The 18,411-nt window shown below is 52.2% G+C and overlaps 3 protein-coding genes across 7 annotated transcripts in view; all 3 read right to left on the reverse strand.

Moving 5' to 3' along the window:
• Positions 1 to 650, reverse strand: part of SLC7A5 (solute carrier family 7 member 5) — a 41,398-nt gene extending 40,748 nt beyond the window's left edge. The window contains exon 1 of the mRNA XM_050773663.1: positions 8 to 650. Coding sequence (XP_050629620.1) covers positions 8 to 545 — 538 coding nt within the window. The 5' untranslated portion in view covers positions 546 to 650. The remainder of the gene's footprint in view (positions 1 to 7) is intronic.
• The window catches only part of KLHDC4 (kelch domain containing 4), a 723,698-nt gene that overhangs the window by 177,631 nt on the left and 527,656 nt on the right, over positions 1 to 18,411 (reverse strand). The window lies entirely within an intron of this gene.
• The window catches only part of CA5A (carbonic anhydrase 5A), a 68,040-nt gene continuing 60,026 nt past the window's right edge, over positions 10,398 to 18,411 (reverse strand). The window contains exon 7 of one of the 5 annotated variants that reach the window (XM_050773747.1): positions 10,398 to 10,925. In XM_050773747.1, coding sequence (XP_050629704.1) covers positions 10,412 to 10,925 — 514 coding nt within the window. In that variant the 3' untranslated portion in view covers positions 10,398 to 10,411. Of the gene's footprint in view, positions 10,926 to 16,313; positions 17,067 to 18,411 lie in introns of those variants that run through there. The other 4 variants (XM_050773746.1, XM_050773745.1, XM_050773743.1 and 1 more) reach the window with 4 other exon arrangements.

Raw genomic sequence — 18,411 nt, forward strand, 5'->3', positions numbered from 1 at the left:
TACTCACGCACGCAGAGGCAGGCCACGAGCTTGGCTGACTCCTCGGGCACCGGGCAGGTGGGGAAGAGCGGCTTGAGCAGGTAGGTGGCGAAGACCAGGGCCACGATGTACTGCGAGGAGGGCCGGATGATGAGCAGCTCGATCCAGAGCTTGAGGAAGGCGGGCAGCGAGCCGTAGACCTCCAGCATGTAGGCGTAGTCGCCGCCCGACTTGGAGATGGTGGTACCCAGCTCGGCGTAGCAGAGCGCGCCCACGATGGAGAAGACGCCGCACGCGGCCCACACCACCAGCGCCAGCCCCGGCGAGCCCGCTTCCTTGAGCACGCCCGTGGGCGTCACGAAGATGCCCGAGCCGATGATGGTGCCCACGATGATGGCCACGCCGTTGAGCAGCGTGATGTTCCGCTGCAGGGTCACGCCCTCGCCCTCGCCCGCCGCGCCCGCGCCGTCCGCGCGCTTGGCGCCCAGCATCTTCTCCCGCGCCTCTTCCTTCTCCTCGGCCGCCGGGGCCGCCAGCGCGCGCCGCTTCGGGCCCGTGCCCGCCATGCTCTCCGCGCCGGCCGGGCCTGGGAGACCCGGGAGCCGCAACCCAGCCCGGAGTGCGCGCGCCGCCCGCCGCCCGCCGCTGCGTCAGGAGCCCCGCCCGCGCCGCCTTTTAGGCCCGGGCCCGCCGGCCCCGCCCACCGCCCGCGGCCCCGCCCCGCCCCGTAACCCGCCGCCAGGCCCCGCCCCGGCCCCGGCCCTCAGCCCCGCCCCCTCGGCCCCGCTCGGAGCACGTGCGTCGTCCGGCCCAGCCTGGCGGGCTATTCCCAGGCCCGCGTCGTCCCCCGAGGCCCCGGCCCTCCTGCGCCGTGGAGACCCCGGCCTCGCGACCTCCCCGCCGACGCCCGCGTCGCCCCAGCCCGTCCTCCCGGGTGCGCCTGGGCGGGGCCTGGAGGTCATGGCGCGCCCCTTCACCTACTCGCCCGCAGCCTCGCGTCTAGCTTGGGAGCCGGCGGTGCACCAGGCTGGCCTGAAGCCAAGGATGGGGTTTGGGGTACCCCCCAAAGCGAACCTAGGCTCCTGTCCCGGATGGGCGGAGGGGATAGAGCAGCCCCCACAACCAGCTCCTGGGGCACGGGGGAGGCATGAGAGGATGACCCGCGGGGAAGCTCCTGCAGCCTCCTTCCAGCCTGGGGGCTGCATCAGGGGGGCTGGTGAACCGCGAACTGAGAGGAGGGAAGAACCGAACCGAGGCCACCCAGTGATGCCCATTGTATCACAAAGGAGTCTTGCCAAAGACGGCGATCCGGTGCCCCGCAGCTTTGAGAAGCGGTAATAACACAGGCTTTGGGAAACCAGCAGTCTGCCTGAGCTCAATTTAATCAACAGAATGGGGGGTTCCCCGGGAGCCATAAGACCCCAACCCCAAATCTAGCTGAGGAATTCAAAGGCAGACTTCAGTGTGAAGGGGCTTTAACACTTGTTATTCCTGGGCAATGTGAGAGGCGTCTCAGGTAAAAAGGGTTGAGAGGTAATTTCAGTTAGAGGAGCGAGAGCGGGGTGCCAAGGCTCTAGGCCTGGAAATGGGAAGGAATATAAATACTGCCCCGAGATTGACCAGACTGGTAAGCAGCCAAAGACCTGTTCAGAGGCTGTGGGTCAGGCAGGAAGCTTCCCGGGATCCCCCCCAACCCGGGGTTCCTTGGCATGTGTCCTAACGGCTCCTTGGAAGCTCGCAGCGGCAGCAGCCTACAGGCATGTGGGGAGGCCTTGTTCTGGGTGAACGTTCACCCTCCCAGGGCAAACACACAAACTCCGGTTGCAGAGCTGGTTGTTCACAGCAAGACAGTCTGCTGGGCAGATGCCTCTGGAATCCACAGAATTCCGAACAATAGCCATGGTGGAGGGGGGTCGGAGTCCCCGTCATGCTGGGACATCTAACTGCAGCCAGGAATGTCCAGGCCCCACCCCGGGGAGGGGGCGGCTGAGGAATGCCAGGGCTTGTCATTCTGGACCTTGCTTGCCCCCCAGTATGGCGGGCATTCCTCTGCAGTGATAAAACCAAGCGAAAGCTCAGCAGTCCAGGCAGCCACAGGCAGGGAGCGCAGAGGTTACACAGACGCTAACTTCTAATCTGCCGTCCACATTGCTGGCTGGGAAAGGTGCAGAGAGCCCTCCATCCACCTTGTTCTTGCCTCTGTGCCTGCAGAGGGAAGGAGACAGTACCACCCTGGCTGGGCAAACTCACTGAGCACTCACTAAGTCCTCCCCTAGGCAGCATCTTATGCAATAGGGTAGGTGCCAATTAGAACCATTTTGGAGATAAGGAAGCTGAGGCTTAGTAAGTAGGGTTACCTCTCTTGTCTGGCCAGCAAGTGGCCTGGGAGCTGTCCTTTTGACTCTGAACCTATATGGTACTTTTAATCATTCTGCCATTCTTCTCTGAGCAACAAGAAGGACAACCAACAGTCGTACCCCAAAGCATAGAATTACAACCACGATAAGCCAAGGACACGACAGGGGGCCAAGTGAGCCAGCGACAGGGACCCGGCAGGTCCAGATAGACTTTTCTGAGGTGGTGTCTGGAGCTGAGAGCCCAGGGTGAGTGAGAATTAATAAGGGAGGCACAGGGGGCCCCACAGGCACAGAGGGGCCCTGTGCAGTTGGTGCAAATCATGGTTGGTGCCCCCAGAGCCAGGCTCCTGGCAAGTGCTGGAGCCCTTGAGCAGGAAGGGTGACAACAGCCATGAGCGTTTTCAAGTCACACAGCTATTACGCCACCTCTGTCGGTTTTTACTTGGTTTTCATATGACAACATCCTAGATTTATTTATGCAGCGAATCTACTCATCTCAGACTTCCTGATGCAATCTGAAGTCCTGAAACGCCTTCACCTGAAAGGTACGACTCTATAATCTTAGCAAAGAGTGCCATCTGGTGGACACATTTGGCAGCGTTTTGTTTTTTACGGACGATTCAGCCCATCGTCAGCAGCACCGTGGTCTTTTCAGCTCCAGTCAGTAATTTATCAAAAGTTGTGTATTTTCAGAGGTTAAAAAGAAAAGAAAAGAAAAGAAAAAAAAGTTGTGTCACTCTCACTTGAGCTGGTTGGGAGAATACTTTCTTTTCTTTTTTTTGAAACGGAGACTCGCTCTGTTGCCCAGGCTGGAGTACAGTGGTGCAATCTCGACTCACTGCAACCTCCACCTCCCAGGTTTAAGCGATTGACCATGTTGGTCAGGCTGCTCTCAAACTCCTGACCTTGTGATCCACCCACCTTGGCCTCCCAAAGTGCTGGGATTACAGACGTGAGCCACCACACGCAGCTGATGGGAGAGTGCTTTCTTTTTTTTTTTTTTTTTTTTTTTTGAGACGGAGTCTCGCTCTGTCGCCCAGGCTGGAGTGCAGTGGATCTCAGCTCACTGCAAGCTCCGCCTCCCGGGTTTACGCCATTCTCCGGCCTCAGCCTCCCGAGTAGCTGGGACTACAGGCGCCCGCCACCTCGCCCAGCTAGTTTTTTGTATTTTTTAGTAGAGACGGGGTTTCACCGTGTTGGCCAGGATGGTCTCGATCTCCTGACCTCGTGATCCGCCCGTCTCGGCCTCCCAAAGTGCTGGGATTACAGGCTTGAGCCACCGCGCCCGGCCGAGAGTGCTTTCTATAGAGGGAAATTTGGGAGTGTCTATCAAAAGCCTAATTCCCTTTGACTCAGCAATTCCACTTTTGGGGTTTCTCTAAGGAAATAAGAATATATGCTGTGTTATTAGCCAGGCATGATGGCACATGCCTGTAATCCCAGCTACTTGGGAGGCTGAGGCAGGAGAATTGCTTGAATCCAGGAAGCGGAGGTTTCAGTGAGTTAAGACTGTGCCACTGCATTCCAGCCTGGCGACAAAGCGAGACTCGGAGACTCCGTCTTAAAAAAAAAAAAAAAGAAAAAAAGAATATATGCTGTGTTTTGACTACACAGTTGTTTACTATAGCTTTAAGAGATAATAGCCAGTGCTGGGTGTGTGGTGGCTCACTCCTATAATCTCAGCACCTGCGGAAGCCAAGGCGGGAGGATTGCTTCGTTCAGGAGTACAAGACCAGCCTGGGCAACATAGCAAGACCTTGTCTCTCCCAAAAATAAAAAAGATTAGCTGGGTGTGGTGGTGCGCGCATGTAGTCCCAGCTACTCAGGAGGCTGAGGTGGGAGGATGGCGTGAGCTCATGAATTGAGGCTGCAGTGAGCTGTGATGATGCCACTGCACTCCACTCTGGGTGACAGTGTGAGACCCTGTCTCAAAAAAATAATAATAGCCAATATTGGAAATAAGCCAAATGTCCAGCAGATTTGTTTTGGTAAACACTGTACATCCATATGGTGGAACAAAATGTATGTCACCAGTAACGATCATGACGTGTTTTTTTTGTTTTTTCTCCTGACCTTTTTTGTTTTTTGTTTTTTTGAGCCAGAGTCTCGCTCTATAGCCCAGGCTGGAGTGCAGTGGCATGATCTCGGCTCACTCTAACCTCCGTCTCCCGGGTTCAAGCGATTCTCCTGCTTCAGCCTCCCAAATAGCTGGGACTACAGGCGCTTGCCACCACGCTCGGCTAATTTTTCTGGGTTTTTTTTTTGTATTTTTAGTAGAGACGGGGTTTCACCATGTTAGCCCAGATGGTCTTGATCTCCTGACCTCGTGATCCGCCCGCCTCGGCCTCCCAAAGTGCTGGGATTACAGGCGTGAGCCACTGTGGGCCGCCCCCTTCAGGTCCTTCTTAAGGCCGTTTGCAGCATAAATGAGATGAAGCATCTTCCGTCCCGCTCAGAGGGCCAGCGTGGAGTCGAGCAGGCCACCCTGTCTCACTAGGCGAACCTGTCATTATTCTGTCATTTGGAGCAGCTGCAGGGGAGCAGCAAGGCCGCAGGGCGAGGAGAGGGAACCTGGGGGACAATCCTTCCTTTTCAGATTGTGAGGCGAGTCTCCCAGTGCAGGGATTGTGGTTTTCATCTCAGCAAAATGCAGGAGTGAGGGCCTGAGCGGATCCTTGCTCTTCCTTTCAACTCGTTCTTTTTCCCAGGAAAACGACTTACCTGGTAAACCCTGTAAACCAAAAATAAAATTCTAAGGGATGCTCCAGCCATCTAAACAGATTCCCTCCTCAGCCAGGGCTCTTAAAATTTAACCTGAAAGACTGGTTCGGGCCAGGAAGGGAAGTGGGGGTCGGAGACCTCTCCAGCACTAACACCAACACAGACTTGAAGTCTATCAGACTTAAAGATTAACATTTTACAGCCTGTTCTCTTTGAAGCCTGCTAGCTAAAAGCTTCATCTGCATGATACAACTTTCATCTCCACAGCCTCACTGCAAGCCAAACATTCCTTTTTTTTTTTTTTTTTTTTTTTTTGAGACAAGAGTCTTGCTTATCGCCCAGGCTGGAGTGCAGTGGAGTGATCTCGACTCGCTGCAACCTCTGCCTCCTGGGTTCAAGTGATTCTCCTGCCTCAGCCTCCCGAGTATCTGGGACTATAGGCACGTGCCACCAAGCCTGGCTAATTTTTTGTATTTTTAGTAGAGACGGGGTTTCATGGTGTTAGCCAGGATGGTCTCTATCTCCTGACCTCATGATCCGCCCGCCTCGGCCTCCCAGAGTGCTGGGATTACAGGCGTGAGCCACTGTGCCTGGCCGCCAAACATTCCTTACTACTGATCCCAGGTCTTTTGTGTTTTTCTTTTTTTTTTTTTTTTTGAGACAGAGTCTCGCTCTGTCGCCCTGGCTGGAGTGCAATGGCACGATCTGGCTCACTGCAACCTCTGCCTCCCAGGATCAAGTGATTCTCCTGCCTCAGCCTCCCAAGTAGCTGAGATTACAGGCACCCGCCACCACGCCCGGCTAATTTTTGTAGTTTTAGTAGAGGCCGGGTTCTACTATGTTGGCCAGGCTGGTCTCGAACTCCTGACCTCAGGTGACCCGCCCGGCTCGGCCTCCCAAAGTGCGGGGATTACAGGCATGAGCCACCGCGCCCAGCGATGATCCAGGTCTTTAGACAAACTCAACCAATTGTCAACCAGAATATGTTTAAATTGACCAGGCGCGGTGGCTCACACCCATAATCCCAGCACTTTGGGAACTTTGGGAGGCAGAGGCAGGCGGATCGCAAGGTCATGAGTTCAAGACCAGCCTGGCCAACGTGGTGAAACCCCATCTCTACTCAAAATACAAAAATTAGCAGGGCATGGTGGCAGATGCCTGTAATCCCAGCTACTTGGGAGGCTGAGGCAAGAGAATCACTTGAAAGTGGAAGGCAGAGGTTGCAGTGAGCCAAGATCATGCCACTGCACTCCAGCCTGGGTGGAAGAGCGAAACCCTGTCTCAAAAAAAAAAGAAGAAAATGTGTAAATTTACCTCTAGCCTGGAAGCCCCCCTCCCGCTTTGAGTTGTCCCGCCTTTTTTAAAATGTACTTGATTGGTATCTCATGTCTCCTTAAAATGTATCCCAACCAGTTTGGGCCCATGCGGTCAGGACTTCCCGAGCCTGTGTCACGGGCGTGGCCTCAACCTTGGCAAAATACACTTTCTAAATTAACTGAGGCTCAGATTTGCTGGGTTCACAACCCTTAATTGAAGTCAGGCTTGCTGGGGCTGCCTCACACCTGTGAGTCCCCTGCCCGGCTGGTTCTCAGTTGTAGGGGAGAAATGTCTGCATCTTTTAACATAGCAAGGGTCCTTGCTTCTTCCGGAGGTTTGTTTTTGAAAGCCATGCTTTGGCTATGCTCAGAGGTTAGCTTTCCCTGCCTGCATGCTTGACAGGGTGGGGCTGCCCTGAGTACAACCAGAAATTCCGTTCTGTTTCCTGGTAGATAGGTGTGTGGGGCAGCCACTCAGTGAGTGTTCGGCCTGGCGTAAAGACTCTTGCCAGTCACGGAAGATGACTGAGGCAAGTCTCCACCATTTTAGGTTTAAATGCCAACATTAGGGACGCGCACCTGGGAGACTGGTCTGTGCCTTTATCCGAAGATGATTTTGAGGGCTTCAATATTGAAAGGGGGAAGGGCAGGATATTGGGAAATACACAATTTTCATGTGAGGGGGTGGAGGAAAAGTCACATTTTTGTCTGGTTCGGTGACTCTGCGGTTTAAGATACCGAAGACAGGGCAGCGGAAACAATGAGATATGCATTTGCCTGAGGTGGGTGGAGGGACGACTCAGTTCTGCCCCTCGTCCCAGCACATGTGAAGATAAGCTATCAGTTCACATTGCCAGGGTGAACTTTAACAGAAGCGCTTTAGGGTGAAGATCTTGAAGCCCACAAGGAATTTCCTTATGGGCAAAATGTGAGGGAGGTGTGTAGCTTTTCATCATGTTTTTTTTTTTTTTTTTTTTTTTTTTTTTTGAGATGGAGTCTCACTCTGTCGCCAGGCTGGAGCGTAGTGTGTCGATCTCGGCTCACTGCAAGCTCCACCTCCCAGATTCAAGTGATTCTCCTGCCTCAGTCTCCCCAGTAGCTGGGATTACAGGCACCTGCCACCACACCGGCTAAGTTTTGTAGTTTCAGTAGGGATGGGGTTTCATTATGTTGGCCAGGCGGGTCTGGAATTGCTAACCTCAAGTGATCCACCCGCCTCGGCCTCCCAAAGTGCTGGGATTGCAAGTGTGAGCCACCAAGCCCAGCCAATCTTTTTTTTTTTTTTTTTTTTTTTTGAGACGGAGTCTCACGCTGTTGCCCAGGCTGGAGTGCAGTGGCGCGATCTCGGCTCACTGCAAGCTCCGCCCCTCCCGGGTTCCCGCCATTCTCCTGCCTCAGCCTCCTGAGTAGCTGGGACTACAGGCCCCGCCACCAAGCCCAATTTTTTGTATTTTTAGTAGAGACGGGGTTTCAATCTTTCCTGACCTTGTGATCATGCTTTGTGCGCCCGGCCCCAATCTTTTCAGTTATTTGTTCCTCAATAATTTGGAACCGACACAGGAGGCTGGTCCGCATGACACAGTTGCTAGCTTCACTTTTCCCTTTGGTTAGCGAGTGTGGGGTCCCAGGATTTATGTTCCTTTCACACTTTCTATGCCATTTAATTTTTGTAGCAACCGTAGTTAGTCCTCATTTATGGTTGGAGAAAAAGGGCAGTTCAGTAAGTGGCCAAGCCTGGCTTCAGACCCAGGGCGGGCCTTTAATCCTCGTGGCAATGCTGATGGCCACAATGACGGTGCCACTTACATAGGCAGCCAGATTCATAAGCACGTGAATTCTCCCAGTTAAAAGAGAACTTTGGCCGGGGGCGGTGGCTCACGCCTGTAATCCCAGCACTTTGGGAGGCTGAGGTGGGCGGATCACGAGGTCAGGAGTTCAAGACCAGCCTGGCCAACATGGTGAAACCCCGTCTCTACTAAAAATACAAAAATTAGCCGGGCACAGTGGCAGGTGCCTATAATCCCAGCTACTCGGGAGGCTAAGGCAGGTGAATTGCTTGAACCCGGGAGGCAGAGGTTGCAGTGAGGCAAGATCGTGCCACTGCACTCCAGCCTGGGCAACAGAGTGAGACTCTGTCTAAAAAAAAAAAAAAAAAAGAGAGAACTTCATTTCAGCTGCTCCTGGTGGCACCTTGAAAGCCTCATTGCCTCTTCACTGGAAACATCCACCGTTCTGGTTAGAGAAAAGGCACTCATGACTTTCCTTCACCGAATCCTTCTAGCTTCTGAAGTTCGTATGGGGGAACGGTAAACAGTGGCCATGCCTGCAAGTAAAATCCGAAGCCCTGCGATTGCTCAGTAACAGCTAGAAGCAAGGTTAGAGATTGCAGGGCCAGATTTTTTGCTTAGGTTCAACTAGATAAAATAAAAATAGACTTTGTGTGTGTTTCAGGCGCCGTACTGACGACCGGCCACCAGGAAGGGCTCCGCCCCACTTCTCAGCTTTGGCCCCAAAGTTAGTCTTGTTGCTGCTCTCAGACGTGCTCTGTGTGTCAAAGATGACTTGGAGGTTGGGTGCTGTGGCTCACGCCTGTAATGCCAGCCCTTTGGGAGACCAAAGTGGGAGGATCTCTTGAGCCCAGGAGTTCAAGACCAGCCTGGACAACAGAGGGACCCCATCTCTACAAAAAAATACAAAAATTAACCTGTTGTGGTGGTGGTGCACCTGTAGTCCCAGTTGCTGGGGAGGCTGAGGTAGGAGGATCACCTGAGCTTGGGAAGGTTGAGGCTGCAGTGAGCTGAGATCACGCCACTGCACTCCAGCCTAGGCAACAGAGTGAGACCCATCTTGGGAAAAAAAAAAAAAAAGATGACATGGAAGCAACAGTAGAAGTCGGGGTCAGAGTTCAGGCCTGTCCATCCGTGGATGATGGATAAACCCAGTGTAGTCCGCCATCCCTTGGAGCGTCATTCAGCCGCACACAGGAAGAAGCACTGCAACGTGCAGGACCCCTGAAAACACTGGGCTGCGTGAAAGGGTCAGTGACCATGCGTTGTATGATTCCGAGTGCACAAATGTCCAGGACAGGTGGATCCAGAGAGACGGACGAGATTCGTGGCTGCTTAGGGCTGGGGGCAGGGGCGATGGAGAGTGAGGGCTGAGTGGATGGGGTCTCTCTTTGGGGTGATGAAATGTCTTGGAACTAGATGATAGGGATGGTTGCCCAACACTGGGAGTGACCACCACGGATCTGTACGTGTTTAAATTACTAACGGTTAATGTTATGCTATGTGTGAACTTTACATCCAAAAACTAAAAGCAGTTCAGGCCTAGAATTGAAGGGTCCTGGGTTCAAATCTCACCTCTACCACTTGCTGATTAATGTGGCACCAGGCGAGTGACTCAGCTCAGCTTTCGAAGTCTCAGTTTCCTGTTCTGTGAAGCAGGGAGACACCTGTGCCCGCCTCCTGGGGGCCAGCGGGTAGAAGACCCTGAGCCGCTGGCATTGCCATCACTGCAGAACTGTGCTCCCGGGGCTGGTGGGTGGAGGACCCCAAGCTACTGCTGTCATCCTCACTGCAGAACTGTGCTCCCGGAGCCAGCAGGTGGAGGACCCTGAGCTGCTGGTGTTGCCATCACTGCAGAACTGTGCTCCCAGGGGCTGGCCGAATGCCTGGCTTCTACCCTCAGACTTTCTTTCCAATGTGTGTGGAGGGGTTGGTGGACACAGAGGTGGGGACGCAGCAGTGCACGGACAGCCCACCTTTCAGCAGGACAGACAAGTGTCAAAAAATGACAGCCCCATTACTGCTGGGCACCGCTATGTGCCAGGTGCCATCTGGGGGCTCAGTTCAGACTGAGGGAACAGGAGGAGCAGGTGTCGAGCAGGTGGTGTAGGGCCAGCGGGGAAGGGTGCCCTCAGGCCCTGGGGTGGGAGGGGCCGATATCCTGGTCGGCACAGAGTGGGCTGCCAGGAGAGGGCAGGGGCAGGGGGACAAGAATGTGAATTCTGTCCCAACGGGGCAAGGCTGAGGGGATTTAGCTGGGCACATGGCCTGCTCTGAATTGAGCTTGGTTCTCTGGAAGGTCAATGGGAGGACGTGCTGGGGACGGGGAGGAAGCCGGGGAGGAGGCGGCGGCGGCTGGGAACAGGCGATGCTTCTCACACATGCGTATATCTTTATTAAACGAGAAAATAACATACAAGCAAAGGGAGGAAGCCTTGAACCTTAAAAGTTGGGCCAGAAATTCTATAATACAATCGGAAGCTGCAATCTGGTCCCAGGGAGAGTCTGTCCCGTAGAGCCGCAGACATTGGCCGCTGTCCCTGGGGCGGGAGGGAAGCCTCCTGTTTGTTTTTTGTCCCGTTGCTTTGAGGGTTGAAATCAATGTCTTTTCCTCTGGGTGTGTTTGTGGTTTCATCTCGTGTGTCCAGGCTCCATTGGCTTCCCGGGAGTATCTCCACATCTCAGGATTAACACCAGTTTTTAAAAATAACTGACAAAGGCCATTTTTCAGGAGACAAAGATGTTCGTGCACGCAGAGGGCCCCCCGTGTCGATATGGAAAATGGTCAGCCACTCCCTGCTTCTCTTGGTGTCTTGTTGGACACGATGTCAACGTGGAGCGGGTAGAACGGGAGCCCAGGGCCCCTCTGGCCTCTTGGACCTTTCTGTGTCCCCAAGTCCCCATGGAAATGGGCGGTCCATGGAGAATGGCTGTATAGCTTGCTCTCTGCCCCCATCCCAAGCTCCAGATTCAGAGACTACCCCCTCCATTGACTGTGTCACCCCTTCCCCACCAGAGAAACGGGCTGTTCTCATACTGCTGCAGGAAGCTCAGGCAAGTGCCTTCCTCTGGCCACTGCTTCCATCAGCGTGAACTGCCCAGCATTATAGGATAAGCTTTCTCCTGGGTTTTAAAGTTCAGGACTTTCTCTCTTTGCTGCACTTTTTCCTTGACTAATTGCACAAATCAGAGAAGGCAAGAGTAAAATGCTGCCTATCCCTTGGCCTGGGGGGTCAGTGACAAGTTTCTCAACTTCTCAAGTGAGCCTCAGTTTCCTTATTAAAAACCAGGGATGATTTTGTAGAACTTGTCACAACTCAGTGGGAGTGCTGTGGCCCTTATGCCCGATGACACCATCCTGTCACTTTGGGAGCTTCCTAAAACACCGTTCCCCAGACCAACGCTGCTGCAAGCTTCTGGGGCGTGGGCTGGGCCCAGCATGTCAGTACGACCCATAGTGGGACTGGAGCTGCTGAATGCGCACAACACACTTCACCCCGGGCCTGGTTCAGGAGCGGGCAAGGCAGCCATACACCCTATCCTTCAGCAAACTCCTCTTGATCGATGGATTCTAAGTCAGGAGCATCAGTTAGAGGCAGAACTGAAACGTGCCCGTTTCCCAGCTTGGTGCTATCCCACTTCCACTTTGACTCCTTCCACCCAACCCTCTTTCACCCAGCATCACCACCAAATGTGACCTCCTATAAAGAGTCAGAAACTTTAATTTGGTGGGGGCAGGGGGTGGAGTCTCACTCTGTTGCCCAGGCTAGAGGGCAGTGGCACAATCTCAGCTCACTGCAACCTCCACCTCCCGGGTTCAAGAGATTTCTGGCTAGTTTTTGTATTTTATTATTATTTTTTTTCTTTTTGAGACAGAGTCTCGCTCTGTCCCCCAGGCTGGAGTGCGGTGGCCACCATCTCGGCTCACTGCAACCTCTGCCTCCCAGGTTCAAGCAATCCTCCTGCCTCAGCTTCCACAGTAGCTGGGATTATAGGTATGTGCCACCATGTCTGGCTAATTTTTCTTTGTGTTTTTAGTAGAGACGGGGTTTCACAATGTTGGCCAGGCTCATCTCAAACTCCTGACTTCATGATCTGCCCACCTCAGCCCCCAAAGTGCTGGGATTACAGGCGTGAGCCACGGTGCCCAGCCTGAGTTTTTTTTTTTTTTTTTAAGATGGAGTCTCACTCTGTTACCCAGGCTGCAGTACAGTGGCGTAATCTCAGCTCACTGCAACCTCTACCTCCAGGGTTCAAGCATTTCTCCCTGACTCAGCTTCCCAAGTAGCTGGGACTACAGGTACGTGCCACCACGCCCAGTTAATTTTTTGTATTTTTTTAGTAGGGAAGGGGGTTTCACCATATCGGCCAGGCTGATCTTGAACTCCTGACCTCGTGATCCACCCGCCTCAGCCTCCCAGAGTGCTGGGATTACAGGCATGAGTTGCCACACTTGACCTAATCTACTTATCATTTATTCTTTGTTTTTTGTTTTGTTTTTTTGAGACGGAGTCTCGCTCTGTCGCCCAGGCTGGAGTGCAGTGGCGCGATCTCGTCTCGGCTCACTGCAAGCTCCGCCTCCTGGGTTTACGCCATTCTCCTGCCTCAGCCTCCTGAGTAGCTGGGACTACAGGCGCCCGCCACCGCGCCCGGCTAATTTTTTGTATTTTTAGTAGAGACGGGGTTTCACCGTGGTCTCGATCTCCTGACCTTGTGATCCGCCCGCCTCGGCCTCCCAAAGTGCTGGGATTACAGGCATGAGCCACCGCGCCCGGCATCATTTATTCTTTATCTCCCCTGTTTCCTTTGGAAACAGATTAGCATCTGTTTTCTGTGCTTATCTGACCGTAACATAACGTAAGGTAACGTAAGGTTGGAAGATAACATGTTTAGGTTGATTGCAAAACTTTCTCTCTTCTGGCAGGAATATTTTTTAATGCTGTGAAAATAAAAATACTGGGCCAGGCTCGGTAGCTCATCCCTGTAATCCCAGCACTTTGGGAGGCCAAGGTAGGCAGATCACCTGAGGTCAGGAGTTCGAGACCAGCCTGGCCAATATGGTGAACTCCATCACTACTAAAAATACAAAAAATAATAATAATAATAATTAGCTGGGCATGGTGATGGGCACCTGTAATCCCAGCTACTTGGGAGGTTGAGGCAGGAGAATCACTTGAACCCGGGAGGCAGAGGTTGTAGTGAGCCGAGATTGTGACATTGCACTCCAGCCTGGGCAACAGAGAGAGACTCTGTCTAAAAAAAGGAAAAGCAAAATACTGATTCAGATTTTTTTCCAAGCAAGTAATAGGTAAAAAGAAACCCAAACTGGCTTACAAGAAAGGGCACCCGTTGGGTTGCAAAACTGATCAGCTGCAGCCATTGGTATAAGCTTGATCCGGGCCGGGCGCGGTGACTACTGCCAGTAATCCCAGCACTTTGGGAGGACGAGGTGGGCGGATCACCTGAGGTCGGGAGTTCGAGACCAGCCTGACCAACATGGAGAAACCCCGTCTCTACTAAAAATACAAAATTAGCCAGGCATGGTGGCACACGCCTGTAATCCCAGCTACTTGTGAGGCTGAGGCAGCAGAATCGCCTGAACCCGGGAGGTGAAGGTTGCAGTGACTCCAGCCCAGGTGACAGAGCGAGACTCCATCTAAAAAAAAAAAAAAAAAAAAAAAAAAAAGAGTGAAAAGCAGCCCCAGAGTGGGAGAGAAGAGATTTGTAAAATGGGCAAAGGCCTTATAATTGGAATATATAAAGAACTCCTAAAAAATCAGTAAGAAAACCATAGACAGGGCCGGGCGTGGTGGCTCAAGCCTGTAATCCCAGCACTTTGGGAGGCCGAGATGGGTGGATCACGATGTCAGGAGATGGAGACCATCCTGGCGAACACGGTGAAACCCCGTCTCTACTAAAAATACATAAAAAACTAGCCGGGCGAGGTGGCGGCGCCTGTAGTCCCAGCTACTCGGGAGGCTGAGGCAGGAGAATGGCGTAAAACTGGGAGGCGGAGCTTGCAGCGAGCTGAGATCCGGCCACTGCACTCCAGCCTGGGTGACAGAGCGAGACTCCATCTCAAAAAAAAAAAAAAAAAAAAAAAAAAAAAAAAAGAAAACCACAGACAGCCCAAGAGAAAAATGGGCAAATGTCTCAAGTAGGTATCTGGTGAAAGAGGAGATGCAGATGGCCAATGAATCTGCACAAAATACTCATCATGGTTAATCATTAGGGAAATGTAAATGAAATCCGCAGGAGACACCTGGGCACAACCTCCAGAATTCACACAGTGACCCAGTGGCAAGGACAGGAACGACCACTTTGGAAAACTCTTTAGCAGCACAGCCAAACCTAGCCTCCCCACTAAAAATGCGCTTTGCTCAGAATCCAGCAGCAGCTCCAAAGTCTCCACCCAGCCTGTGGTGCCCCAGTAACCACCCTTGCCTCCCATGCCTCTCTCCTCACCCCTGCATTTGGCTGCCCTCACCCTCTGGCTGTACCTTGAACACCCGAAGGGCACTCCTGCCTCCAGCCTCTACCTGGAATTTTCTGCCCTCATGTAGCCATGTGGTTCACTCCTCCCTCGGTCTCTGCCCAAATGGCCCCTGTAGAAGAGACCTCGCCACCCAGCCATGTGCTCTCCCTGTGACTTGCTACCCCAGACTTTCTGTGTTTATGCATCATTGTCCACCTCCTTTCATCAGAGTGTGAGCTCCGCAGGCAAAGGCTCTTCAGACCTGAAGCAGTCTAGGCTCCGTCCCCAGAGTCTAGAATAGAGCCTGCCACATAATTGGCGCTCAATAAATGTTATATAAATTAATGGAAACCATCCTGGCACCAGTGGTAGCTCTCTTTCCACCAAAGGAATGAGCTTGCCAAGACAGAGACAACATCATGAAAGAAAGACAGAAAAGCCACGCTCAGACCCATCACTGAGTTCTGGATCAAGTCTTTTTTTTTTTTTTTTTTCAGACGAAGTTTCGCTCTTGTTGCCCAGGCTGGAGTGCAATGGCGCGATCTTGGCTCACTGCAACCTCTGCCTCCCAGGTTTAAGTAATTCTCCTGCCTCAGCCTCCCGAGTAGCTGGGATTACAGGCATATGCCACCACACCCAGCTACTTTTGTATTTTTAGTAGAGACGGGGTTTCTCCATGTTGGTCAGGCTGGTCTGGAACTCCCGACCTCAGGAGATCCAACCGCCTCGGCCTCCCAAAGCGCTGGGTTTACAGGTGCGAGCCATCATGCCCAGCTCCTATGTTATTTTTTTTTTTTTTTTTTTTTTGAGACGGAGTCTTGCTGTGTCACCCAGGCTGGAGTGCAGTGGCCCGATCTCGGCTCACTGCAAGCTCCGCCTCCCGGGTTTACGCCATTCTCCTGCCTCAGCCTCCGAGTAGCTGGGACTACAGGCGCCCCCCACCACGCCCGGCTAGTTTTTTGTATTTTTAGTAGAGACGGGGTTTCACCATGTTAGCCAGGATGGTCTCGATCTCCTGACTTCGTGATCCACCCGCCTCGGCCTCCCAAAGTACTGGGATTACAGGCTTGAGCCACCGCGCCCGGCCTCCTATGTTATTTTTTAGGAGCTTTGTTGTTTTACTTTTCCTGTTTAGATCTATGATCAGTCAGAAATTAATTTTTGTGTGTGCTGTGAGGTAGGGGCGTGAGGTATGGTGCGAAAAAAGATTCATGGTTCCCCATTTGGATATCCAGTTGGCTGGGTGGGGTGACTTATGCCTGTAATCCCAGCACTTTGGGAAGTCAAGGCAGGAGAACTGTTGGAGCCCAGGAGTTCAAGACCAATCTGGGCAACATAGTGAGACCCCGTGGATCGACAGATGAATTGGTCAATCAATCAATAGATAGATAGATATCCAAATTATCCAAAACTATTCACAGAAAAGCCCATCCATTCCCTACAGCATGACTCAGGGATCACTAATGTGTGGAAGCTTCTAGACACGCTATCCTTTTTCATTGGTTGATTTGTCCTTCTCTGACAGGTACCACATTATCTTAATTACTATAGCTTTTTATTTTTTTATTTATTTATTTATTTATTTTTTTGAGACAGAGTCTCACTCTGTCACCCAGGCTGGAGTGCAGTGGCATGATCTCAGCTCACTGCAACCTCCGCCTCCCGGGTTCAAGCGATTCTCCTGCCTCAGCCTCCCAAATAGCTGGGATTACAGATGTGCACCACCACACCCAGCTAATTTTTGTGTTTTTAGTAGAGACAAGGGTTTACCATATTGGCCAGGATGGTCTCGATCTCCTGACCTCATGATCTACCCACCTTGGCCTCCCAAAGTGCTGGGATTACAGGCGTGAGGCACCGTGCCCGGCCAGGAGTTCTCACAAGGAGGAGGCAGAAGCTGTAAAAGCAAGGAAAAGGATCCTCCCCTAGAGCCTCAGAAGGAAGCAGCCGTGCGGACGCCTTGGTGTCAGGCTTCTGGCTCACTGAACCATAAGAGAATCAATCTCTGTTGTTTTAAGCCACCAAGTTTGTGGTACTTTGTTACAGTGAAACTAAGCACCCTGCACCTGCCTTGGGTGCCATGACACACGCTTCCATCCTGCGTTATGTTCCCTATGGTACTTACACATCTTTCTTTCACTTGCAGCTGAAAAGTGTATCAACTAAAGCAATAACCCCATTCTCTCTTTTTAATTTCAGAAGTCATGTACAATCACATTGTGAAACCTGGGAAACAACACTTCCTTCTTTCAAAGTCAGTTCTGCTATTCGTGTGGACCTAACGTCTCAAGGATCTTGTGCCCTCATTAGTGGTCTGGAAGGATGCCCAGACCTTCCGGTTCATCAAGGGTTGAAGAGGGCGATAGTTGTTCACCATCATCTTCTCCTCTTCACCAAGTGCAGAAAACAGGAGAGAACGAAATGCAGAGAGCTGGAATAGAGGGCAGCCAGGGTGAGCTTGGTATGAGTGCAGAGTGAGCCAGCCCCTGGGTGTCCCTCAGGCCTTGTGTGGTCCCCTCTCATGCTGAATCAGGGTTGCCCGAAATGACCAGTAAATACGGTGTAAGGGACAGTGTGTGCAGAGCCAGGTTATAAGAGGCATTGCCGCTTCTGCTTGGTCTTTAGGATCACTTGCTCTGGGGGGAAGCTGGTCGCCATATTGGGAGGGTACTCAAGCAGCCCCGAGGAGAGGCCCATGGAGAGAGGAACTGAGGCTCCCAGCCAACTGCCAGCACCAACTTGCCAGCCACTTGAGAGGGCCAACCTTGGAAATGAATCCTCTAGCCCTAGTTGAGCTTTCTACAGTCCCAGCTGACATTGGGCTACAACTCATGAAAGATGGTAAGCCAGAGCCACCCAAATTCACAACCCATGGAAACTGTGGGAGAAAATAAATGATTGGTTTGTTGTTGTTGTTTGACACAGTGTTTTGTTCTTGTTTCCCAGGCTGGAGTGCCTTTGGCGAGATCTCAGCTCACTGCAACCTCTGCCTCCTGGGTTCAAGCGATTCTGCTGCCTCAGCCTCCTGAGTAGTTGGGATTATAGGCATGAGCCACCTTGCCCTGCTAATTTTTTTTTTTTTTTTTTTTTTTGAGATGGAGTTTCGCCTTTGTTGCCCAGGCTGGAGTGCAATGGTGTGATCTCGGCTCACGGCAACCTCCACCTCCCAGGTTCAAGCAATTCTCCTGCCTCAGCCTCCCGAGTAACTGGGATTACAGACATGCACCACCATGCTCGGCTAATTTTGTATTTTTAGCAGAGATGGGGCTTCTCCATGTTGATCAGGCTGCTCTCAAACTCCTGACCTCAGGTTATCTGCCTACCTTAGCCTACCAAAGTACTAGGATTATAGGTGTGAGCCACCACACCCGGCCTAATTTTGTATTTTTAGTAGAGATAGGGTTTCCCCATGTTGGTCAGGCTGGTCTTGAACTCCTAACCTCAGGTGTTCCACCCGCCTCATACCCCAAAGTGCTGGGATTACAAGCATGAGCCATTGCACCTGGCCCAAATGATTGTTTTCTGAAGTCACTATGTTTTGGAGCTATTTGTTACACAGCAATAGATAACTGACACATATAATATAAATGCTAAAGTAACATTTGAATTTACTTTTCACTCAAGGAACTAAAAGACTACTTTTTATGACTGGGCACAGTGCCTCACGCCTGTAACCCCAGCACTTTGGGAGGCTGAGGTGGGTGAATCACCTGAGGTCAGGAGTTTGAGACCAGCCTGGCCAACATGGAGAAACTCTGTCTCTACTAAAAATACAA

The sequence above is a fragment of the Macaca thibetana genome, chromosome 20, assembly GCF_024542745.1.
Source record: "Macaca thibetana thibetana isolate TM-01 chromosome 20, ASM2454274v1, whole genome shotgun sequence".
NCBI classification, from domain to species: Eukaryota; Metazoa; Chordata; class Mammalia; order Primates; family Cercopithecidae; genus Macaca; species Macaca thibetana.